This window comes from Procambarus clarkii, chromosome 72 (assembly GCF_040958095.1).
Source record: "Procambarus clarkii isolate CNS0578487 chromosome 72, FALCON_Pclarkii_2.0, whole genome shotgun sequence".
NCBI lineage: Eukaryota > Metazoa > Arthropoda > Malacostraca > Decapoda > Cambaridae > Procambarus > Procambarus clarkii.
The window spans coordinates 2,423,047-2,450,040 of record NC_091221.1 but is presented as its reverse complement, the minus strand read 5'-3'; the positions used below and the strand labels follow the sequence as shown (position 1 = coordinate 2,450,040).

Below are 26,994 nucleotides of genomic sequence, written 5' to 3'. Positions count from 1 at the left end.
CTACTATGCAAGGCCCGATTTGCCTAATAAGCCAAGTTTTCCTGAATTAATATATTTTCTCTAATTTTTTTCTTATGAAATGATAAAGCTACCCATTTCATTATGTATGAGGTCAATTTTTTTTATTGGAGTTAAAATTAACGTAGATATGTGACCGAACCTAACCAACCCTACCTAACCTAACCTAACCTAACCTATCTTTATAGGTTAGGTTAGGTTAGGTAGCCGAAAAAGTTAGGTTAGGTTAGGTAGTCGAAAAACAATTAATTCATCAAAACTTGGCTTATTAGGCAAATCGGGCCTTGCATAGTAGGCAGAGAAGTGCGTTCTGGCTACTACGTACGATATATATATATATATATATATATATATATATATATATATATATATATATATATATATATTTTTTTTATTAATAATATTTTTGGGAAGGGAGTACCACCTCTAGCTGGAAGAAGGGGGACCCATAGCCTATATATATATATATATATATATATATATATATATATATATATATATATATATATATATATATATATGCATGCATGCATGCATACATGCATGCATGCATGCATGCATGCATGCAATTGACGATCACTAAACACTGATCATTTGTATGCGGAAAACCCATTTCTTTGTGGTTTTTCTGCATATATATATATATATATATATATATATATATATATATATATATATATATATATATATATATATATATATATATGTATATGTATATATACACATATATATACAGTGGAACCTTGAATAACGCATTTAAATTATTGGAAATTAAATAATCCGTTCCACCGCTGAAAAACATCAATATGATATTCGATTTTGTAAATAATGGAGCAGCGTACCTGACATACACTGATCGATCCTTTAAAAAAAAAATCAAATTTATTCAATTTTTTTTTTTTTTTTTTTTTTTTTTTTTTTTTTTTTTTTTTTTAAGAAACATGGAGCAGCCTACCTGATATACACTGAACAAACCTTTATGACATTTGTTCTTTTTTCAACTTTGTTCACTTATTTTATTTTTTCATTTTTTATAGCAAAAGGTTTGTTTAGTGTATGTCAGGTAGGCTGCTCCTCATTTATTAAAAAAAAATATAGAAAAAAAATTGAATAAATTTGAAAAAAGAAAAAATGTCATAAAGGTTCGTTCTGTGTTTGTCAGGTAGGAGGCTCCATTATGACAATCTTTCGTTGTTTCAAATTTGTTCAGTTTGCTTAATATTTTTCATTTATTTATTAATAATGGAGCAGTCTACCTACCACACACTGAACGCACCTTTATGACATTTTTCCTTTATTCAAATTTGTTAAATTTTTTCTGTGGGAGCCCCTACGGCTCCCCGGAGCTATCCATGGCTGATATGGACATCCTAACTATTTTGCATCAGTCGATGTGGGTGGAGTTATAGCCTACCGGGGACCACGAGCCAGAACCTGGCCCCCTCACAAAGGCACGGGGAGCAATGGCCCATAGAAATGCACATGTGATTTGGAGCATTCTATATCTGCCATCGACCGGGACAGGCACCCAGAAAGGTAAGCACCACAAAACAAACCCCTATTCTGGTTAACAACAAAAATTGACAAACGTGTGGACAGAACTCCCCAAAAGAAAAAACGAGCAAACAAGCATGACGTCACACGAGCCGCGCCACAGGTCTGCACAGCTCCCCCCTCCCCGGGAGGGGGAAGGGGGAGCCCCAGATCCCCGAGCCGGCGATCCACACCCCAGTTCCTCGGCTGATGGGATCGTGCATGGTCGTGTGGCTCCAGCTCTGGTCTTGTCTCAGTGCTGTGACATGTTTTCAGTGCTGCTCTTACGGTGGTCATGTGAGCTGGGAGTAGTATTTTCAGGTACTCGGGCTGCATGTAACTTAGGGTCACCTTCCCTGAGTGCCTTGTAAGTACCGCCCTTGGGGCTTGGGGTTGCCTTCCACGAGTCACCTTGGGTCTACCTCTGTTGGCTTTTCGCTGCTTGGCGTTTGGCCGCCCCGAGTGTTTGGGGGGTTTTCCTTCCTTGTTGGCCTTGGGGTAAGTGGTAGTTATAGCACTGGTGGGGCGCAGGGTACTGCGTAGCTAGTTTTCACCTATAACAGCGGCCAGCTCTGTTCCCTCTGGGTACGTTGTCTACTTGGGTGGTTTTTTATTTTCTTTTTCTTTTTGCCTGGTGGGGGTCTGTCTTGTGTTTTCCCTCCCCTTATATTAGGGTCGTTTGTGTGGTGGCACCCCCTGCTTCGCCCTCGCGAGTGGACACGTCCCGTGGGTTCAGCTTTTAGCAGATTGCTTGGTAGTTTGGGGTGCCGGTTACCAGTGCCCAGCCTGGGATAACCCTTAGCAGACCCAGTCTAGGGGCCCCTGGGAAACCCCGCGGGGGCTCTTGGGTCTGATGGAGGAGACTCTTGCGTCCCCTCTCGCTGTGTGCGAGTTTGAGGGTTGCTCTGTCCCCTTGTCTCAGGGTGACTCATTGTTTTTGCCTCCGTCATGCCGCCTGTTGGGTCGGTGACACATTCGACCCCGAGTCCTGCGAGCTGTGTTACTTGTTCGTGACTCAATTCACCCAGTCTGCTGATGAATTACTTCGGGTGCAGGCAGCTCATGCGTTGCAAGGTAGGTTTAGGTTATTGCAATGCGCTCGGGTTGTTGCTTCCCCGGACGCCCCGAGGCTGCCCCGCTTTGTGTATAGGGACCCGGACTTGGGGGTGTTGGTCACTTTAGCCTTGGTTCCGTCCGCGCCCCCTTGTTCTTCCCTTTCGGTGGTTCATTCTGTTCCCCTTCCACCCTGCTTCCGGCCCCTAAGTGTCTGAGAGCTTTGGGGTGGGGTTTAGAGGTTTCTGAGACTCGGGCAGTTTCGGGGGTTGCCCCGTCCGGGGGGGCTATAGAGGCATTCAAGTCTGTTCCTCCGGCCGCTGCTCCGGGGTCTGACCAGTGGGCCCCTTCTCTTCCGGCGCTTTCAGCTGCCCCGGCTTTTTCTTGTGAGGTCAGGGCTTTGGAGGACGACTCGACCCCGGGGCCTGGTGTAGAGGCTCCTGGAGTTGGGGAGGAGCTGACTTGGGGGCCTTGGGCTCCATTGGACCCCGCCTATATTTTCCGTCCTTCTGAGCGGGGCTTACTGTTGCAAGGGGTGGGGTTTTCCTTTCCCCCCTCTGCGTACGTTTTAGACTTGGGTTCTGCTCCTCCCCGAGTTCGGTTCCGTCTTTCCGGAGGTTTTCGGCTACCCGCATCTCTCCGCCTGAGGTGCGGTCGGCCTTGGTGGCTTACCTCCTACGTGACCCGGAGTATGCCTCAATAATGGATTCTTCTTCTTTCAGGTTTGGATCTTCGTGTCCTTACTGGGTGCGTTATGAGGTTCCGGGGTCGTCCTGGCGTGCAGAATGCCCCTTGTTTTCACTGGATGCTTGGGACTTGTTATGTCGAACCCGCACGTTTGAGTGGCGTGAGGCGTTGACGGTGGTCCAGGTGTACCTGGGGGGCAATTTTGAGCACCTTAATGAGTGTCTTTTCGCTCCTGACCTTCTGCGGGATGTTGGTGCGGTGCAGCTCCATGTGCAGGTTCCTTCCCTATCGGCTGCTCTTGTGGCGGAGGATTTGCGCGCTCATGGCTTTTTGGCTTCGGTCCTGCATTTCTTTTCCCTCCTGGAGCTATCCTCGGATTGGCTTGCTGAGGGTGTTGAGGCGCTTGGGGCTGTTCTGGGGTCTGACGGCGTGGTCTCAGCTGCTCGGGCGTCGTTTGCCATGTTGAAGCTTTTTGCGCCGATCCTGCGGGAGGCGTTGCTGTGGTTTTTCGCTGCGCGCTTCGCGTGTCGTCAGGCGGTCCTTGCTTCCTCTTTGGAATCCACTTGGGCCCTGGTTCTTAGGTTGTCTTCTCCCTTTTGTCCTCTGCTTTTTGAGGCTTCTGCGGTTGAGCGTTATATTCAGGCAGCTTCTTCCTCTTGCCGCCCTATGTCTGAGTTGTTGGTTCTCCGGGGGAACCAGGGGGGTCCTTCCTGGCGGGGTCGTACCAGGGCGTGCAGTTCCGTTCGTTGGGGTGGGCCACAGGTGTCGGGTTCGGTGCCGGTGCCGCCTGGGGTCCCACCTGTGCCTGGTCGGAGCGGTGTTCGCTGTGCGCGCAGGTCGAGTTCTCGTAAGGGGCAGCGGCCCTTTCGCGGTTCGCCTCATTGACTGGGCGATGGGGGGGAGGCGATCTCTGTTCGCTCATGCCTGGTCTCATGATTTGTGGGCTTTTCGGATCGTTTCTCGCGGCCTGCAGTGGCGTTGGGTGGCTCCTCCTCCTGCGGGAGGTTCGGGGCTGACGGGGCAGGCTTCTTCTGCGCTCCGTCGGGTCATCTTGGAGTGGGTACACTTGGGCGTGGTCGAAATGACTCCATCCCTCAGGTGGGTTTCCCGCCTGTTTTCAGTTCCGAAACGGGACTGTGTGGACCTGCGGTTCATTCTGGACTTGTCCCGTCTGAACCCTTGGGTTTCTTGCCCCTCGTTTCGGATGACCACTCTGTCCCAGGTCCGGCTTCTGTTGGAGCCGGGCGCTTGGATGGTGTCCCTGGACCTCAAGGATGCATATTGGCACGTCCCTATTCATGTGGGATTCCGGGACTGGCTCGGTTTTGTTGTGGGGCGTCAGTGCTACCGCTTTCGTTGTCTCCCCTTCGGGTTGAACCTGGCACCTCACGTCTTCACACGTCTTACCCGGGTCGTGGTGGCCATTCTGTGTCTGTTAGGTGTTCGGGTGTTGGCTTACCTCGACGACTGGCTGGTTTGGGCTCCCAGTCAGTCCGTGTGTCTGCTTGCCAGGGATTTGGTGCTTTCCCAGCTCGCTGGGTTCGGGTTCCTGGTGAACTGGCGGAAGTCCCATCTGGTGCCCTCCCAGGTTCGGTCCTGGCTGGGTCTTGTGTGGGACTCTCGGACTACTTCCTTGTCTCTTCCTCTGGAGTCTCTCCTTCGGCTGTGGTCTCGCCTGTGTCTGTTTCTGGGGGGCTCCCGGGTCACCCGGCAGTTGTTCGAGGGTTTGTGCGGCAGCCTGAACTTCGCGATGTTGGTCTACGCGCCAGGTCCAGTTTGGCTTCTTCGGCTGTTCTGGTTCCTTCGGGGACGTTCCTTCCGCCTATCTCGCGATCGCTGGGTTCGATCCCCGGGGCCTTTGTGTCGGCTGCTGCATCGCCGGCTTCCTCTTCGGGTTTTTCGGGGTTCAGTGCCTTGGCGCCTACCCGAGCCCTCGCTCGATGTGTTCACGGATGCATCGTCTCTAGGCTGGAGTTTTGTGACCAGTGCTCACCAGGCCGGCCAGGGGCGGTGGGGTCCGTCCTTCCGTCGGGTCCACAGCATGGTGCGGGAGTTCGCGGCGGTATGGTTTGCGCTTTGGAGGGTTCGGGTCGCCCGCGGATCCGGCAATCGATCCGGCTCCATTCAGACTGCTCCCCGGTGGTTCATTGCCTGAACCGAGGGGGTTCGATGCGGTCCTTGTCTCTTTGGGGTTGGTCGCTTCGGGTGACCCGTCTGCTGAGTTCTCAGGGTTTGGCTCTCCTGGCGGTTCACGTCCAGCGGGTGTCCAACGTCCTGGCGGACGGCCTGTCCAGGTTTGTTCCCCTGTCCACGGAATGGACGGTCGATGCCGGCTCCTTCCGTTGGCTCTGCCGGACGTTCGGGCGCCCGGAGGTGGACCTCTTCGTGTCGGCGTGGTCGAGGCGTCTTCCGGTTTACGTGGTGCCCTTCCCCGACTACGAGGCCATCAAGATCGACGTTTTTTTGGCATAACTGGTCGAGGTGGGGGTTCCTGTACCTCTTTCCCCTGGTTCAGCTGCTGCTCCAGGTCATGGCTCAGCAACAAAATAAAAATGAACAAAATAAAAACAGGAACCAGGAACAGAATTGTTTCTATTATGAGTTCAGGATTTGTTTTTTTAAAGAATATTTTCTGATATCATTTATATTGCTAGATATTCTTGGCAAATGGAAATGGGATATCTCTTCAGTTGTTTATGATGTAAAAATATCTACTTTTTAAGCTTGTTACTGCCACCGGATTTCTTGAAAATTTCAGATCATGTTTTTATTTTTTTCCAGGCTGCTTCTTTGGCAAAGCGACGACTAAGTTCTGGACGGTTCAAGGTATGGGGATGTGAAATCATTGTAGATTGGGCAGACCCTCAAGAAGAACCAGATGAAGACACAATGTCTAAGGTAATGTAGATTGATGCTATACTTGTGCATGGAAATATTAGGTATTCCTTGTAGGCATACTGTTTTGTTTTGTTATGTTATATTTCTCTGTGAGGTTCCCTTGGTAAAGCACTAGAATTATCAAACTTTAGGGAATTGCACCAAAGCTTTTGAGACCCACTTGTAGGCCAGGACTAGAATTTGGTGCTCTTTATGTCAAGGGAACCTTGGAAGATCAGAGATCAACCCAAAATCACGAAAGCAAAAACACTCAGAAAATAAAGGCAACTACTAAAAGAAGGAACTATTTGAAGGATATTAGCAATCCTGAGGAAAGCAAGGCAAAGGAAGATTCATTGCTGTAGGAAAAATGCTCCAACCATGATACATCCGATCGCCACCAAATGGCAGCCCAGGCTACCGGAGTCCTCACCAGCCAGCCACCTCCTTAACATGCTCATCTGGTGTTGTCAGAGAATCAACTTTACTGGGCCTGCTTTCATCTTTGTGCTATCAGATAAGGCATGTTGGCTATCCTTGGGATATTTAGTGTTGCACACACTTTTGCTTTCTTTTAATTCTATTTCTTGTTTCATGAGTGTGTTTTCTGTGCCACCTGCCTTGCATGTGCTCTGCATAAATTTCACTCAAACTGTGAATTAGGGTTATCTTCTCTAGTGGTCATTCTGAGCTGTGTTACCTGATAGCTTCTGGGCTGTTACCTGCTTGATAGGGTTCTAGGAGTTCTACTTCCCAAGCCTGGCACATGGCCAGGCTTGACTTGTGAGAGTTTGGTCAACTAGGCTGTTGCTTGGAGCGACCCGCAGGCCCACATATCCACCATAGCTCGGTTTGTCTGGCACTCCTTGGAGAAAAGTGCAAAGCTTTTGCCAAGCTTGGCAAAAGTTTGGCAGAAACTTTTACCAAGCTTGGCAACAGACTTTGTTTCTGCTTTGTAGATTCTGGCCAGTATTCGCTCCCAGATGTTTTCAGGCTGCACGGTTTTTGGCCTGTATGGCCCCCGCTATGTACTGTGGTCTTTCCAGTTGTTGGCATTTGTGTTATCAATGGTTGTCCCTTGGCCTTCTCATGCTTTTATAATGCTTAGGCTTTTGACTGGTGCTGATGCTCTTCTGTCCCTAACTTGCATCTCCTGCCATCCTCTGTCGCTGGTAAGCTAGTATAGTGCACCCTCGATTTAATGAACTATTTTGGACCAAGTCCAGTTCATTGCAGTGAGAGATTCATTGCAACCAGAGATTGTTCCTAGAGGCCCATATTTGTGAACGAAACCTGGAAATGTCAAAATGAAAACAAACTTTAGAATTTGGTTTTGAATGTGCTCAATGGCTTTCTCAAGGTCCCAACTCTTTCTTTTAATTTTCCACCCATCTACGAAAGTTATAAGAAACGTGATTAGTTACCGTTCAAACTCTTAATATTTCCCATGCTCTATGGGCTTATTTCACTAACCCCAGCACTGCGACAGCCAACATATTACTGGGTGTGCTGGTGCACCCGCCGACATGTGATCATGTTAGTATATTGTAAGATTTGAAACTTACATGTATACAGCTTCCTCAGGGCCTCCAGCAACTATCCCCCATCTTGAAAAAAAATCCTGAGTCTTTCACTTTCTTTCTAGGGCCTTAGTAATGGGCTCTACATTATTAACGTCTACATAACGTTGGCCTTCGTAACATGCAGGGCAGCCACACTATGAGCCACTGAAATTTTAACAGCAGTGATTACCATAATATATTTCAGGCAAACAAAATGTGTTTTATATATATATATATATATATATATATATATATATATATATATATATATATATATATATATATATATATATATATATATATATATATATATATATATATATATGTTTCATTGAATATGACCGCATATTCTGTATTTATTATTTTCTGGTTTAGGGCTTCTATCCCTCTAACTATTTTCTTAGCATCAGGGCTTAATTGAAATAGGAGTTCTCCAAAACTCATTTTCGTACTTTTAAGGTGAAGAAAAGAAGTGATTTACTATAGAGTGTATTACACTTATTTGTATAATTTGCACGACGTTTCGAACCTCCATGGTTCATTCTCAAGTGAACAGATCTTACAATACTAGTTGATTTTATACCCGCATTAGGTCAGGTCATTACCTGACCTAATGCGGGTATAAAATCAACTAGTATTGTAAGATCTGTTCACTTGAGAATGAACCATGGAGGTTCGAAACGTCGTGCAAATTATACAAATAAGTGTAATACACTCTATAGTAAATCACTTCTTTTCTTCACCTTAAAAGTACGAAAATGAGTTTTGGAGAACTCCTATTTCAATTAAGCCCTGATGCTAAGAAAATAGTTAGAGGGATAGAAGCCCTAAACCAGAAAATAATAAATACAGAATATGCGGTCATATTCAATGAAACATGTTTGAAAGAAAACCTGCTGCCAGTATACACCAATATATATATATATATATATATATATATATATATATATATATATATATATATATATATATATATATATATATATATATATATATATATATATATATACATACATACATACATACATACATACATACATACATACATACATATACATATACATATACATACATTGGTTATCTTGAGATGATTTCGGGGCTTAGCATCCCCTTGGCCCGTTCCTTGATCAGGCCTCCTTTTTGTTTCACCCCCCCCCCTCCCAGGAAGCAGCCCATAGCAGCTGACTAACTCCCAGCTACATTTTTAATGCTAGGTAACAAACACATCAGGGTGAAAGAAACATAACTCCCAGGTACCTATTTACTGCTAGGTAACAGGAGCATCAGGGTGAAAGAAACATTTTGCCCATTTGTCTCTGCCTCCACCAGGGATCGAACCCGGAACCTCAGGACTACGAATCCTAAGTGCTGTCCACCCAGCTGTCAGACGCCTCAGCTTACAAATTTAATCTGTTCCCAGAGACGGCTCATAAGCTGAATATTCGTAAACTGAAGCAAATTTCATTATAAGAAATAATGTAAATTGAATTAATCCATTCTAGACTCCCCAAAAAGTTAACTTCAAAGTAAATTTTATACCTAATTCACCCAAATCTTCAGTACTAAAGTATGTACAAGTTATCACTTACCTTTACTGATGCTTCTTGTTGACGTATAGAAGACGGTGAGGAGGGGGGAGAAGAAGAGGTGTTAGTGTTTTGGAAGGGGAGTCCCCTTCCATTATAACATCAGGCAGTGATGACTTCTCTGGGGTACACTCCCTGGCACATTTTGCCTACATACCACTAGGACCTGCTTGTGGCTCACTGCTTGTTTTTCTCACTAAAAATTTGTCTAGCAACACTTGTTTTTCCCTACATTGTAACACTTGTCTGAAGTGAGACATCACATTGTCATTAAAAAGGTTAACACATAGGTCTGCTACAGCTTGATTTGGGTGACACTTTTCCAGAAAACTTTGCAGTTCTTCCAATACTCTGCACACATTTTCTCAATGAATGAGGAAGGGCCATCCTCTTAATTGACATCAACAACCCTCATACCATTTTCATGTTTATGAATAATCTCTTGTTTTTCCTCTATGGTCATTTTCACATGTGTTTTCTTGGCTTGAACCTTACCACTGGCTTTCTTGGGACCCATGTCGAGATATATAATAACAACTTTTATATTCAAATATCCAAAAATCTGATAAAAAAGTAATTCTTTACCAAGAATTCAGGCTCGATTGTCACTAGGTGGGAGCTGGTTGGATCAGGAGGGAGACTCCCTGAGCACCTGTTATTAAACTCTTTTTTTTTTTTTTGTTTACTAACTGGTTGCGACTGTGAAAGCCTGATTGACTTGTGAATGTGTGACTGACCTTAAATGCCTAACCTGTTGCTACCACAACTGTGAATACTTGACTGCCTTTGGTTATGACTGCCTGTGAATGCTTGACTGACATGTTATGACTGACTGGCTGCCACATAACAGAGGCAATGAAATGTGCGAAAGGAAAATCTGGAACAAGTGATGCGGATATGAACGCATTTAAGGGGACAGTCTCACCACCTTCCCCCTCCTCCTCACCCTCCCCATACACCAACACCGCTTCTTCCTTCCTTCCTTCTCATTGTCTTCCATGTGACAACAAGAGTCTTCAGGAAAGGTGAAGTGCAGTTTAAGGTTCACGAGTTTTTTTAAGCTTTATATATATACCTAATTATTTGGTGTATGAAAAATATGAGTAGTATTGTGTATAAAATGTATTTTTAACACTTTCGCCCGGGCATGACGCAGCATTGCGTCAACCGTTTACTGTCGGTAATGCCGGGGATGACGCAGCATTGCGTCATCCACTTTAAATAATCGCCAAAAATCTGGTTTTTGTCCAATTTTTTGGGGACTGGTTTTAAAATGCGCGCCGGTGTCTTCCCATTTTCCTTGTTGCACCTTGTGGTCCGCAGGCAACTCGGCACATGCTGTCGGCCCATTGTTTTCGCTCCACTGTTGTGACCAATGTCGCCTCCCCTCGCATCTCAAACGTGTGAACATTTCGGCTGTTTTCCGTGGCTATATTTCTTACTGCGGCTTTAGAAACTATCTTACACTTACTCCACGATGGATAGTGATCATGAACAAGGCCCTTCCAGGAAGAAAATTGCGAAAGAAAGGCTTGAAAAGGGCGGGAATTGGGAGTGTAGCTGGAAGGCATCTGATCGCTCACTTGCGGCTAACGCGTGGCCCGTCTTCAACTCGTCGGCGGTTGGAGCGTGACCAGGTTTTTTATTTTATATGCAAATGTTCCTCTAGAGAATTCTATTGCGAACCCATTGAGACCAAAATGAAAGACCTAGGACGAAAATTGAGGTGACCAGAGTGAAAATAGTGAAAACATTTTATCGCATTTGCGCGCTTCTGCGTAACTCGTTCGCACTTTCTCTGTTTGCTGCGGGTAATTAGCCGGGCTTTTGGAGTTTACATGCATTTAGTGCTGTAGAGAATTCTATTGCGAACACAATGATACCAAATTTAATCTCGTAGGACGAGAATTAAGGTAACAAAGTTGAAGAGAGTATACACTTTTCAGAATTTATGCGCGCTCCCGCAACACCCTGGGACCCAAATCGCACAGTTGAGGGGTGGCGCGCGGGGTACGCCAAAGTGTTAAGTTAATATTTTTTGGGTGTATGGAACAGATTAATTCAATTTACATTACAATTTACATTACTTATGGGAAAATTATTTTCAGTTTATGAACTGTCTATGGGAACGGATTAAGATATATATACAGTATATATATATATTGTAATATGATGGGCAAGTTTTCCTCCAATCTGTTTTGTTGATAAAGAGAACAGCTCCTATTAACTGAAACTGAGGGATAATGCAGTAATAAAAAGACGAAAGCACCTGTCCGACGCACAAAGAATAATAGTAGTAAGAAGTGTCCACAAAGTGGATATACAACTAGTGCCTTTATAGCATTGGTCAGTAATACGTAATAACACAAATAATAATGAGTAGTTATGTTATTATGCTCTATTTTGTTATATATCATATAAATGCCCAATGTTATCAGTTACTTTCAACAATGTTCAAAAAATATATTTTTAGGGTAATTTTTTTTTAAGACTTTAGGATTTTTCCTGCTTTGTTTATTAATTGGATTTATTTTATCCTTTACATCCTGGAGAATGCATACTCATCCCTAACTATGTGAAGCCAGAATTAAATTGGTCAACAAATAAATCAGTTACAACTCTCAGAACTTGGGATGTTGAATTTTTGGGGGCTAATTTTTTCACAGATTTTAAACTCTATATTCCTTGTTTCTTTAGGTTGTTTTGATGATTAGGGACCAGATTAGGGCTTTTTTACTTATATTAAGTATACCCTAAATATGTTCCGTAAATCATTATGATTATTATAATTATCACTATATTTTGTTTTTTTGGGGTTATTTTTTCTTGTCTTTATTTCTACCCACATTGACCTACAACTTTCACATACTTGAGTATGAATGCCAAACAATGTTTACTACAACATACAAGTAAATTCATGAATTAAAACTGCCTTATTCATTGTCTATAACTTCAACTTCAATTATATCTATAACTAGAATTTCAACTTCTGTATCCAAAAATAAAGTTTCTGCCCAATTCTCACCATTTTTACATGTAGTATGCACAGCTGTTTGTTCTACAATCCCTGTTGAATTGATTTTTCATAAACTCGAAACGTTTAAAGTTATAAATAAATAAATGTTAATTAAATAAATGTTTATTCAGATAAGGTACATACATACAAGAGATTTAAAAAAAATTTGCTTGGTATATAGATAGAGCTGGTACATACAATGCCTAAAGCCACTATTACGCAAAGGGTTTCGGGCAGGATAAATAAATAAATAAATAAATAAATAAATAATTTTTGATATCTAAATTTGTGCATACTGTATTTAAATGCCATATTGACATTTTTTTTTTTTTTACAGTAAACTATACTGAAAACCTATATTCTAAATATATGAAAATGAAGATCATATTGCTATTCTGAGAGCATAACAACACCAAATGAACAGGTGGTGATATTTTAATATTTTTGCAGCTGATTTAAGAATCTGACGTTTTCAATATTAAATTTTATAATTATTTTTTATTTTCTTGTTTTTCAAGTTACACTGGTATCATTTAGACAAAGTTGGAGCATTTGCCTAGTAGATTATTCACAAAACATTTGAAAGAGTTTCAGAAAATTTAAAAAACTGAGTTCAGTGTCACACATCATATGAGGTTTTGCGCAGTTTAAGGGTTAATTCCTCATTTGTTTCCCTGTTTCTTAGAAAAGCCAACCTTGTCTTAGGTGGCCCTCCCTAAAACCACACATTGAATGTAATGAGATACCTTTTCTGATATGCCATTTAGTAGCTTCCCATCCCCACCCAGTTTCCTTTTTTCTAGTTGTAGTTGGGAGGTTTCTGCTCGGGCAGCTTGTGAATGAAGTGGCTGGCTGTCAGGGATCCCAGGTGACCTGGGTTTCTATTCCTGCAAGGGTTGCTATTGTCCTTTAAGCAGTTGTTTGCTTTGTTGCGCACTATCTGGTGGGCTTTTTTGGGGTTTTAAGTTGCTTTCTAATCCCCCAAGTGTTCCTCATCTCATATGAGAGCCAGATTTTGGTCCTGGCTCCCAGTAGGCCTTAGTAGTCAGAGGTACTGTGTGATTTATTTAGGCTTGGCAATTACAGTCCTTTACCTAAGGGAGCTACTGAGAAAGAGTATTTCATGACATTCAATGCTTGATTTTTTTTGTAGTCATGATTATCCTGCAGTGTAATATCTTGAAAATACCAGAGAATATTGACTAAGCATGCTTATGACATTGAACATGTCATATTTTGACATGTCATATTGAACATGTCATAGTTTCCCCAAAACAATGGACACCTCACAAATTCAGACCTCGGTAATTTGAATATCTATGTAACTTGGTCAAAATAGTGGCCAAGTTGAAGGACTGCCTGATTGAAACAGAAATCAAAGTTATATGGCTTTGCTATTGGATTACTGAATAATATGTGACAGAGTGTATATATACAAAATTGGTATGCAAATGCATTACAATATTGCATTAATAACATTAAATATAATTAATATAAAATATATCAAACAGTTATTGAATATTAGAACTGCATGTTCAGGCTATATAGTGTATTTCCCTACTCAGACAAGGGAGTTTTCTAGGATGGTTGCCATTGTACGACTTCTGAGTTAACAGCCAGGAATCCTAATGTCCTTAGGATTCCTTGCACCAGGTCCTTAAGATTCATGAGTTCCTATCATACCACAAACAAAATCTGGTTCACTATAGGGGCAAGGCATTCCAAGAATACTAGTTAAACCCAGGCTGTTAGAATGGTAGTGTGCACCAAAACAAGAAACTGCACTGAAAAACATTAGCAACCCTAACAAACTATACACACATTTGTTAGCTGACCAGGGATGTTGATATCAGGAACCACCAAAAGGTAGTCCCAACTGATCTCCCTCACCACCAAATGATGGCCCCAGCTATCCATGGCTTCAGCCAGCTAGCTAGTTATGCACCTTGTGTGAATTTGGTTGGAGATCCGTGTTTCCTGTTTACCATTCCTGGCATATTTTCTAACATCCTGGCATAGTTTGTGGCTAACTGATGGCTATCCTTTTGGATGTTATCCTGCATTGGCATATGATTTTGCTTGTTTTGTTCTAAATTTATTTTCCTTCATATGCATGTTTCTTCTAGCCTTATTTTTGTGTAAAGCTTCTTGTTCATCTTGTTCTTGTCTTGTTCTTCCCAACTGCTTTTGGCTTGAGTTGTTTCTGTAGTTTTAATTTGCATTGTCATTGCCTGGTCAGGGTTTGATTTCCTAGGAGGCTTCAAGTATCTACTCCTTGAGGATGCCTCCTCTTTATGGGCCTCACTTTGGGTAGTAGAACAGCTTTGGCTTCTCTGTATGATCTGGTGGTTTGGGTAGATTGAGGTTTTTGCTGGATTTTGTGGGTTAGGCCTCTACCGATATGGAACCCATTCTCTTTTCTTATCCTTTCTAGCCCCTCTCACAATTTCTCTTGAACCAATCCCATTTTCTGATCCTGAATCTCTGTTTTGGCATGAATGTTTGTATTCCTTCACATCTATTACACAAAATTTGGCATTCATCTCATTTGCTTCCTTGCCTAGCAACAAGTCTGTCCAATTAAACTCATTAAAGACTTTTCTAAGTTCCCCATTGTGTCCTCTCTTGAAATTTTGTTTTATCAACTGTTTCAATGTTCAACAAGACATGATCACTCTTTCCCAAGGGAGGGAGGTACTGGATGTCAAATATCTCTTCTTTCCTGGTGAATATTAAATCCACTATTGATGGAACATTCCCTTCCCTCATTCTTGTGATCTGCTTGATGTGTTGATATCGGAATGTCTACAGAATGAAGTTTACAAATCTGCCTGTCTAAATGTCCTTCGTTCTTGCTTCGTATGCCTCCCAGTCTATTGCTTTCAAGTTGAAGTCCCACAGTACCAACAATCATGATTTATCTTTATCTGCTTTTATTATAATCTCTATCACGACCATTCTGAGGCTCTCTCGTGTGTAATTACCTAAGTGTAGTTGCAGGATGAGAGCTATGCTCGTGGTGTCACATCTTCCCAGTACTTTTAGTTGTATAACGCTTTGAAACTACTGACGGTTTTGGCCTCCACCACTGTCTCACTTAGTTTGTTTCAACCGTCTACCATTCAGTTTGCAAAAGAAAACTTCCTAATTTTTGGGGGCAATTTTGTTTCCTTAGTTTGAATCTGTGTTCTTTGGTTTGTGATGTTGGTGGTTTCAGGTGTGTGGGAGTAGTGTTGCTGGGAGAGTGGCAGATCCTCAGTGAGCTAAGAGATGAACAGGATTGGTACACATCCCTCCCTCACTTCCTCGATCCATCCTGTCCTCCATCACTCCCTCTATCCCTCCATCACTGCCTCAATCCCTCCATCACTGCCTCAATCCCTCCATCACTCCCTCTATCCCTCCATCACTCCCTCTATCCCTCCATCACTCCAACTAATTTCTCCCCCACTGCCTCTGTCCCCCCCCCCCCTTTGCTTTTGTCCCTCCCCCAGTTTGGAGCCGGTCGGCCGAGCGGACAGCACGCTGGACTTGTGATCCTTTGGTCCCGGGTTCGATCCTGGGCGCCGGCGAGAAACAATGGGTAGAGTTTCTTTCACCCTATGCCCTTGTTACCTAGCAGTAAAATAGGTACCTGGGTGTTAGTCAGCTGTCACAGGCTGCTTCCTGAGGGTGGAGGCCTGGTCAAGGACCGGGCCGTGGGGACACTAAAGCCCCGAAATCATCTCAAGATAACCTCAAGATAATCCCCCCCCCCCCCCCCCCCCCGCTGCTTTTGTCCCTCCCCCGCTGCCTCTGTCCCTCCCCCGCTGCCTCTGTCCCTTCCTCATTGCCTCTATTCTTCCCTCAGGTGGATATTGAGAGTGGTGGGGATGGCAATATTTGTTTACAGTTGGTGACACATCCTTTGTAACCAAGTCACACATGAGGTGTTTATAATTTCAAATGGCAACTCAATAGAATTCAAGCAAAGTACTGTATACAGTATGCATTCTCTAAAGCATATAAAGATACAGAATGATTCATTGCTGTACTGTTGAATTTGTAGTATATAACAATGAATTAGTCTTACTTTATTGTTGCTTTCACTTCAATGAATTGGGGGCTGGTTCCATGTAGTTTTCTGAATCGAGGTTGCAATCTTCATTGTCAACCCAACCATCTCTTTCCTATAGAATCTCTGTCTCTCTATCATAAAAACTAAGTACTGTAGATTTGTTACACAGAATCTTCCTGCTCAAAAAACATACTCTGTTATTGTTTTACTCTGCTTGTGTTCTACGCATTTGGTTTTAATGTTTTTCAAGTGTATTGACTTTCTATTTTTTTTTTTTTTTTTAATATTTTGAGGTCATGGCCCAAATATTTTTGTCATGGAAGGGGAGTATTTGGTTTATGGAAACATGTTTGTGGTTGGGTTTGCTTACTTGGTTCTCTTCGGTTTTGGTTTGCACTTACGTGGTTCACCCAGCCACCTCCTTTCCCTTCTTGGTTCAGTTACTGAGGCAGTTGTGGTCTACACTGTTTCTTGGCTCCTGGTTTGGGGGTTTGTAGATTCTTTTCCATGATATTTGCCCATCTTTGCTGGTGGCAGATGCAGATGAACTGGAGATTTCTTTCTTTGGGGGGGTTTGCTGTACTTGGAGTTGGTCTGAATTCTCCCTTGTGAGAGGTGGAGAGGTGGGGTACCTGTTGATATTTTCAGTTGTTTCATGGGGATCCCGGTTCTCTTCCGATAGTCCTGACTCCATGAGCTAGCTGAGCTAAGTATTTCTTGTAACATTTTTTCTTTTAACATAAACCAAAATAATATTGGTGGAGTGCACCTTAAGAAACTTTAGCTCTCAGTGGAAAGTTGACTTTATGGATCCATAAAGTTAATAAAAGCAGATTGTCAGACATCGTGTGTGCAAATGCAGCTTACACATACCCAAACATGTGTGCAATTGTTAGAAAGGCTGTAAAAGCAAGAGCATTAACAAATTGTTTAAACAATCTGCCAGTCAAGTATTATAGGTTGAAAAATTCAGGGTTTAGACAACATCAAATTAAGATGCATAAAGTGAGGCTATTGAAGTTCAGGCTTTATTGCTAGATAATGCCTCACCAGCTCACCTTACCATTGGCACCTTAATCTCAGCCGGTGGCAAAATAAGAAGAGGTGGCATTACAGGCACTACTACCCTGTAATGCCACCTCTCTCATCCAGCCCATGGATCAAGGAGTAATCTTTGCCAGAAATAACTGCATAACAAAAATATATTGAAAGAAGTGTTGTATGTTTTACATCTTAACACTTTCGCATTCCGGGCGTTTACACGCCAGACTACCCCAGGTGGCCCGGGGGGTTTCCTGTGAGCGCGCGGCAACACTGAAATGTGTATACTCTTTTCAGTGTTATCACCTCAATTTTTGTTGTACATTGTTCATTTTGGTATCAAAATGTTCACAATAGAATTCCCCACAGCAAAGCTGAAACTCGGCCAAGTGTTACCCTTGAGTGAGCACCCATTGCCACACCCGCAACACCCGCTCACAAATGTATTTGCTCTTTTCAAGTTTCTCGCCTCAATTTTCACCTCTGTTCGCAATAGAATAGAATAGGAAGATGTTGGTGTACATTTTAAAACCAGTCCCATAGAGATCGGATAAAAACTTTAATTTTAACAAATATTTAAATTTTGGATGCACTGATGCATCCGTATTGCACATCCATAAAGTTATTTACGGATGCAGCATGCATCGCCGCTGTACAAAACAGTTAAGGAAGACAAGGAAGAAGGACAGTATACCAGGGAAAAATGAACCATTGAAAATTTAAAGCCGTTAAATAAAGGAAGCCATGCATTTATAATATTGTGAAAGTTTGGACTGAGGCTTAGGAGTCTACTTTGAAGAATGCTTGGAAGAAAATCCAAAGAGTTCCATTTATTGAGTTTTGAGGGATTTGCTGGTAAGATCCATGATGTTTTCAGGCTGGCTGGTGAGAATTCAGAAAGGCAGGATATTGTTGACTGATAAGAAAAATATTCTAATGACTTGGGCTATGATATAAGGACTAAAGATGAGATTATTCACATGGGTATGGTGGAGGAAGGCAAGGAGAATGAAGAGGAAGCAATACTATTGACATGTATTGGTTTCATATCTGACATGTATTAGTTACATGACTGAGATGTCTGACATGTATTGGTTACATGACTGACATGTCTGACATGTATGTCTGACATGAACCAATACATGACATGTATTTATTCATACTTCCAACAGTGAAAGTCAAGAAGTGGGAAGTTTATATCATTATTTCAGATGGGGCAAATTGCAGATTGAAAAGGCAGCCAATAGAAAAAGAATGCATATTTAGTAAGATTTAAAAGCCTTCATCTTCACCCAATGACACCTTAGCAGCTGGCAGTCAAAACCGAGTTTAATGAGCACTTGTACAGTAATTTTAGGGTTAGGGTAGATGCAGAATTAATGTTCTTCAGTTTTAATGTGCATAGAACTACATTTCTTTATGGTAAAGTACAATGCTCTCTTTGAATCTGAGGGTGAGGCTGTCATCTCTACCAGGGTAAGTTATGATATTTGTTATTGTAGCTCTATTTTATTTATTTCTATGAAGGTGCTGCCATAACATGGTAAACGATTTTTTATTATTTGTGGAAATAGGGATTCAGTTGGCTGCATAAATTTTTTTTTTAATTTATGTTTACATTCGACATAACTTTGAGGTAGCTCAGATGTGTGTCTTTTTTTTATATGATCCCAATTATGTGTAAATTAGTAAGCAAATATTATTTTCTAAGCAAGGCTCCCTCAGTTGCACCTCAGAAACTTTTATCGTGTGACCTTTCAGTTCACTGCCAGCATGCCAAGCCCTGTGGGTTCTTTGAGGCACACAGACACAAGGAACTATTCAAATGGTTTGTGTAGCATAATTTGAGGTGAAGAACATAATGAGAGAGCATGCCTCAATCCACCGCCAAGAACAACCACTCGCTGTGATACCATAGACCATATCACAACACTCAGCATAACCTTTGAATATCATTGGGACTGTTAAGGTAGTCATTTGTTTTTCTGAAGCTGCATAGCTAGCAACTACAGTACGTACTGTACTTCCTGCTTTAGCTGACGGAACCTGATTTGAAAAAAGAACAATCCTCATTTTGTTCCTGGTATCCACAATGCAAATACAGTAACTCAGTATTGCAGACAAATTCAGGTAAGTTGATTGGTTATTGTGATAATTGTGTCTCTTTGCAGCAGCTTCCATGTTCTAAGGTTCATTTGATAGCATGCCTATGAACATTACTATTTGCTTCAGTTTCGTTTCAAGGTTATTGTCCCTGGAGCTGATCATTAAAGACCAATGCCCCAATATATATCTCCTCTGAGGTTTTTCAGGAACTTGCTGTGGTTCAACTTTTCTTGAGTTGGACCAATTCCTGGGCATTGCTTTTGGGACTTTGTCTATGGTTTTGGGTTTGTCTACACACACATAAGGCACGTGATATCATTTGGGTGATTACGAGCCACCTTGTTGGCCAGGTGTTTGCCCGAGTATAGAAATTTTCGTATTTTTTTAATTTTGCTCTGGCACGCCCGCTCAATATCATCCTGGAGCTTATGGAAAACGAGCCAAGGGTTTGGAATTACACTTTGCCTATGAGACCGACATTGACTTCATGGGAGCCAGAACCAAATCTGGCTCCCCATACGAGGTGAGGGGAGCTCATAGATGAAATTCCTGCCCAAAACTGAGAAAACCCACCAGAGAGGTTAGAAAAAATAAAAATAAATGAATATTTGAAAGAAAGGTAGGAGTCCTGAGGCAAATAAGCAAATAAGATCATTGCCATGGGTGAATAGTCTTACCTTATTTTGCTTGAGTGTCACCAAATGGTGATCCAGATATCCCAGGATCATGGCTAGTCACTCACAAGCCTGCTGTAGTCTGAATCAGACCATCCTGTTGGATACCTGTCTGCTGCTTTGTGATTCATTTAAGTGGTGTATTGACTGTCCTTGGAATTCCTGTTTCATGGATTGCCATTTTCCTAATATTTAAATTCCCTGGACATGAAACATACAGTTCTCCATCCCCATTAATCACCTGGATTTCTAGTTAATTAACATCCATCAACATTAACTAGGAAATCGTAGCACCTTGTTAAAAGTTAAAAAAAAAATATCCTTACCAAGCCAAATAAGCCTATCCAAGCTATCTAACTATAAATAAATAAAATATGGAAGGAATGTAGTGTTTATTAATGCGAACAACCATAAATAATGTGGAAAAACTATGAATAATGGCAAGTGTGGAAAAGTATCATAAGTTGGTGGATTCTGACACAATCGACTTGAGAATGGTCCAGGACGGACCGAAACGTCGTCGTCCCTTCAATTTCTAGTGTGTGGTCTGGTCAACATACTTCAGCCACGTTATTGTGACTCATCGCCTGCATTCTGACACATGCTTGTTTATGTGTCTAGAAATATTAATGTTGTTCCAAATACATTTTATTTGTTTTTACGTGCTAATCTTATGTATAATGAACACATACACTAGATTATGGCAGTAAAACATCCGTACTGTCTGAAGACACTGTGTTACGTGCATGACACTTGTGTACACATATATTGTACATATTTACCATGTATCATGCTAATTTATGTATATATACAATCTATTTACAGACTGTGCACTGTCACACACTATATACATTCACCATCAACACATTCAGAACACCGCGAGTGTGAGCTGTCACACCCAGCCAGCCCTCCCTCACTCCTCCAACGTTGTATTTGCCAACATTGCTCTTCCTATTATACAGTTATTCACACCAATGTTTCATGTTCATTTATGTAGTTTTACAACATATGTACACACTATACACTGTCACACACTATATACATTCACCATCAACACATTCAGAACACTACGAGTGTGAGCAGCCACACCTAGCCAACCCTCCCTCACTCCAACATCTTACTCGCCAACATTGCTCCTCCCACTATACTGTTGTTGTTTTTATTACACTATTTACACATGTTATATATACCTATCTACATGTTTTATTTACCAGAACTATGCAAGTAAGCCAGTATTGTGTCCAAACAGTACAATGGCCACCATACACTGCAGGAAAAATCACACAGCAGACAACAGACAACACTACGATTACGACGTCACCTCCCTCACCAAAATAGCTCCTCTCAACATACTCCTGTTGCTGTTATTACACTGTATACACACACACACTGAATATTCCCATGTACATATGTGTTCCCCATAGCGAACCACGAAGCTAGTATGGTGAGCAAAACGAGTGGCTGCCACACATAGTGAGGCTACCTCAATTCTCTCCCTCCCTCCCTCCCTCACCAAAACTCCTCCTTCCACATTACTACGTACAATGCGCTTGGTCAAGGCGCAGGCCGCGGGGACACTGAAGCCCCGAAATCATCTCAAGATAACCTCAAGATAACCAATGTTATTAGGTGATCTTTAGTGACATCTAGCTGCTTGACTTGTGCCTAGACTTAATTGATTGTTACTTAATAGTGGCTATGTACATATATAGATAATGGTGTGTACAAAGCTGTGTCATGTAGATAAGTTCGACCTAGTAAACTGGTGGATTTTACTTAGAATTTCACTCACACACAGTGACAGCAGTGTTTTTTGACAGCAGTGTGGGGAGACTTCTGCCAGTTTTGTGCCAGTTCCTGGTTCCATGATTCTTGAGCTTTCTGGGTTAAAAAAAAATTTGGCCGAGTTGTTTTCATCCCACCTGCGCCTTTTGCCACGTGGTGACAGATTGTTGGCACTCCTTTTGTGTCTGTCTTTCTTCATAATATTTCCTTTGTGTCATAATATTTCCTTTGTGTCCATTCCTTTTTTTTCTATTTGATGTTTGTTGATAGACATCTTACGCTTATTACTGTCACCTCTTGTCAATCGGCCTTTGTGAAGCTCATCTTGTTGGTGTTTTGCATTGACACAAATTGTTCACAGTAGAATTCTCTAAAGGGCTGTATGCATATAAGGGCAAAAGCCCGGCGCACTACGCACAGCAAACCAGAAAATCCGCCGAGCGTTATCTGTGAGCAAGCACCCATTTACACACCCACAACACCCTCACTAAAATGTGTATACTCTTTTCAATTTTATCACCTCAATTTTTGTGTTACGTTATTCATTTTGATATCAATTTGTTTGCAATAGAATGCTCTAAAGGGATATATATGCATATAATGGCAAATGGAAGAACATTACCGATACCATAAGAATAAAGTACTTCGTCATTGAAAAAAAACGGCTTTTCGGCATTATTTATACTTGTTATTCGTTCCCAACATTATTTCTTACACTATTTCATTCGTTTTTTGTCTTGCTACCTTCACATATGTGCTTGTACCACAATATCATGTGTATACAAAAATGAATAAGCATGTCTGTACGTAACACCCAATGATGTTTGTAGAGCATGAGTTGAGCATTAGGTTGAACCACTCCACCTGCTCCAGGAAAATGTTTCCTGAAGTTTGTCAACCCATGTTTTATAGGTGGAGTGAATGGTGGGTAAGCATTACTGCTTATCCACCCAGTATGTCCTATTGCGATGGTGCAAACTGGAGCATGATGCAGGACACAGTGCCACACTACTTGACTTGCAGTTATACCTGCTGTCCTTCCTTTTACCAGATTTGTAGCAGACACGACACTTCAGAAATTTCTCGATGTGAACTAGGGAATGGTTCAAGTTTCTGTTCAGACGTTTGGGTTTATCTACAATACGAGGTCTTCTCCTAGCAGCAGCACCACTTGGAGTTGTCTGAATCTCGTCTTTTGAGTCAGATGATAATTCTTCATTTCGAGGTGAAGAAGGGAAGAGTGGCCGCCTCATACCCGATGGTCCGGGGCTGCAACGTTGTCGCCAGTAGATCTGCTCTCATCGTCATGTACATCACCAGCATGTATGATGTTGTCATTTTGGACAGGCCAATTCTTATACTCAAAGTTCAGCAGTGACCAAATTATTACTTCGTGTAACTGGAGCAATGAGAGTTTCTTTGTATCTGTTATGTAGTACTGGTATAACACAAAAGCAGTATGGATAGCCATTTGCAGAAAGTAGAATATTTTTTTTATTTTCTTTGTCCACTTGTGACATTTCCGTGTGAAATGATAGTATTTGACCATTTGGTCAAAGTGATCAAGAACTTTCATGTTGGTATTGTAGTCACAGATTGCATTTGGTTTGTTCACAGTAACCTATTGCAATAAAGATGTTCCATCATGTTTGTGTATTCGTTTCCTTCGTTCCACTTGTTGTGTATCTGCATTGTGACAAGTTGTGATGAATGAAACAACTCGCTTTTTTTTTAGGCAGGATTATAAAAGTATTGTCCTTCCATTTGAATACAGTTTTATCTACTGTCAGTTTGCCCTTTGTTTGTAGCTGAAGATCTTTTGGTGCATCACACCGCAGTCTGAGAGTACCACAGGTGTATACACCTTGTTCAAGCAGCTTCTCACTAAGTAGAACCGAGCTACAGTAGTTATCCATATATAAATGGTAACCTTTGTTCTTCAGTGGTTCAATCAAGCTCATAACCATTTGAGTTGTTGTCTTCCCAATTCCTGCATACATTTCAAAATCACAAGATGTAACCAGTATGCGATTCATCCAGCATGTACAGCTTTACTCCATACTTCTCTGGATTATTTGGATTATAAACCTTGAAAGATAGACATAATGTCTTCATCCAAACACAGATTTTTCTGAGGAATGTATACTGTTTTACATTTATGTGTTAGATATTCCATTATTGTTCTTTTATTAGTCTGTCTTGATTGTCTTTGGGAATGGCATTATTGTTATGAGTATGAAAATACTTTGCAATTGTTACGTATCGTTTCGCCGTCATAAATGTATTGAACGAAGGTACATGCCACAATTTAGTTGTTTGCCAGTGCATAGTCATTTTTGGCATCTTCACAGTGCCCATCAACATTGTCAGTCCGAAATATCTGGCAAGCTCTTTTTCACTCACTTCCTCCCACTCATTGTGTTGTTAAAAGCATTGGACATGCTTTGTGATGCATACAAGTTGATTTTATATACTGTACCATGTATTTCAGCCAATCTCGTATACAGTAATAAATAACTGCAAAGATCACAGAGGAGTACTTGGTACTGGTACAGTCAAGACTGGTGTTCCAGTAAAACTGTCGACAAATGGTGCAGTGTTGTTGGTAGACCAGGCTTCACTAGAACTGGTGCGTGGGGTACGTTGGGTAAAAGCGGTACGTCCAGTACGAGTTTTAATAGCAGGGCCGGCATGGGTGGCAGTATCAACATTATCGTCATCATCACTCCCCTCACTTTCAGTTTCATCCTTACCTGCTGTTTTAGTTTCAGTTACCTCACTATCTACATCACTGTCACTTTTGGCACTTTCAAGATCAAGATCAGAAAATTCATCAACTAGAGCCTGGAATTTTGTTAATGTGAGTTTCACTTTTCTGTACTTTTGGCAAACACTACTTATCTTCTCCCTCAGATGCGTTTCTTTCCCTGCTTTTGTCAACGACTGACTCTGTTCCTGATCACTATCCAGCCAGGAGTAAATGTAGAGTGTTTATAAAGGTACTTAACAAATAGCTGAGGAAAATAACCAGAACTGGCACACGTTTTTGCACGAGGGGAGGCCGACGCAGTCATGAGCGTAAACACAATAACAATAGGCCTACTGTGTGGGTGGCGGTGCCATGATGCCACATGGGTCATCACAGAAAATGGGAAGACGTTGGCACACTTTTTAGAACAAAGTCCCACAATAATCGGAAAAAAATGGATTTTTAACAAATATTTTAATTTGGGGACGCAGTGTGCATCCTCGCCCAGACTAAGTACTATATTCACATATGGACGCATTATGAGTTATCAGCCACGCAAAGTGTTATTAACACTATTGCGCGCCACAGAAATGACGTCATGCGCCATTCGGTGCGGGCGAGCGAGTAGCAACACCGAAAAGTGTATACAGTACTCGTGTTAGTTTTCTCACCTTAATTCTCGTGCTACGTCGTTCGTTTTGGTATCATTGTGTTCGCAATAGAATTCCCTACAGGGCTATATGCATGTAAGGTCCAAAAGCCCGCTGTGACTCCCCATAGCAAAGCCTAAAGTTGACAAAGTTACCCGTGAGTACGCAAAATGAGTAAAATGTGTATACTCATTTCAGTTTTCTTACCTTATTTCTCGTGCTACGTCGTTCGTTTTGGAATCATTGTGTATGCAATAGAATTCTCTACAGGGGTATATGCATATAAGGTCTAAAAGCCCTGTGTGGCTCTCCACAGCAAAGTCGGCCTTTAGCCTTACGCCTAAAGTCGGCCAAGTTACCCCGTTAATGAGCACCAATTGGCACACCTGCAGACTAATGTATATGCTCGTTCAGTTTGATAACATAAATTTTCATGTTACATGTTTCATTTTGGTATCAAATTGTTCGCAAAATTAAGGCATGTATTTTAAAACTAATCCCATAATAATAGAACAATAAATGAAATTTTAACAAATATTTTAACTTTTGGACGCTCATCACCACAAAATGATTTACTGTATATATTTCCAGTGTTCTGACACCAATTTTCGTGTTATGTCTTTTATTTTGGTATCAAATTGTTTGCAATATAAAGTTGCGTTTTTTAAAACTAGTCCCATAGTAATTGAACAATAAATGGAATTTTAGATAATATTCTAAAATTTGGACCACAAAAGTATTTATTATCTCTCCAGTGTTCTGACACTGACACTGGATCAATTTTCGTGTCACGTCTTTCATTTGGGTATCAAATTGTTTGCAATATAAAGGCGCGTATTTTTAAATTAGTCCCATAATAATATAACTATAAATGTAATTTTAACAAATATTTTAACTTTTGAACACCTTTGGACACTCATCACCACAAAATTATTTATATCTTTGCAGTGTTCTGACATCAGTTTTTATGTTACGTCATTCATTTTGGTATCAAATTCTGTGCAATCTAAAGGCGCTCATTTTGAAACCACTCCCAGATTGATCGGATAAAATTACAATTTTTAACAAATATTTTAATGAGTGACTATGGACCTCGTCACCCGAGACGACTCAAGAGAAAAAATGAGTGACGACGGGCGTAAGCAACGGAGTGCGATAGTGTTAACTTGTGCTAAACATTTATCACTCTGTTTGCGAAAATGAATTTTCTTATATTTCTTCAGCAGCTTTGTTTAGTTAGTTTAAATCTATGACGTCTTGTTCTTGAAGTTCCAGATCTTGGGATTTTTTCCCGATCAATTTTGTCGATCCCTGTTACTATTTTGTGCGTAGTGATCATATCGTCTTTTTTTTCCTTCTATATATTTTAGTTATGGCATATTTAATGCCTTTATTCTCTCTAGTAGCTCTTGCCTTTCAGTTCCAGGAAATATTTAGTTGCATGTCTTTGCACCTTTTCCAGTTTGTTGATGTGCTTCTTGAAACCTAGGCAGGCCACCCGCAGTGCACCACAAGGTAGGCTGCGCGTTGCAAGTGAGCGTACAACCACACTCCAATGCTTATACTCTTTACAGTTTTCTCACCTCAGTTTTTGAGCTAT

General features: G+C 41.6%; 1 protein-coding gene across 18 annotated transcripts in view; it reads left to right on the top strand.

Annotated features, from left to right (window-relative positions):
* The window catches only part of LOC123773598 (heterogeneous nuclear ribonucleoprotein Q), a 236,569-nt gene that overhangs the window by 72,506 nt on the left and 137,069 nt on the right, over positions 1 to 26,994 (top strand). For all 18 annotated transcript variants that reach the window (XM_069312317.1, XM_069312323.1, XM_069312316.1 and 15 more), the window contains exon 8: positions 6,073 to 6,189. In XM_069312317.1, the coding sequence (XP_069168418.1) occupies positions 6,073 to 6,189 (117 nt within the window). The remainder of the gene's footprint in view (positions 1 to 6,072; positions 6,190 to 26,994) is intronic.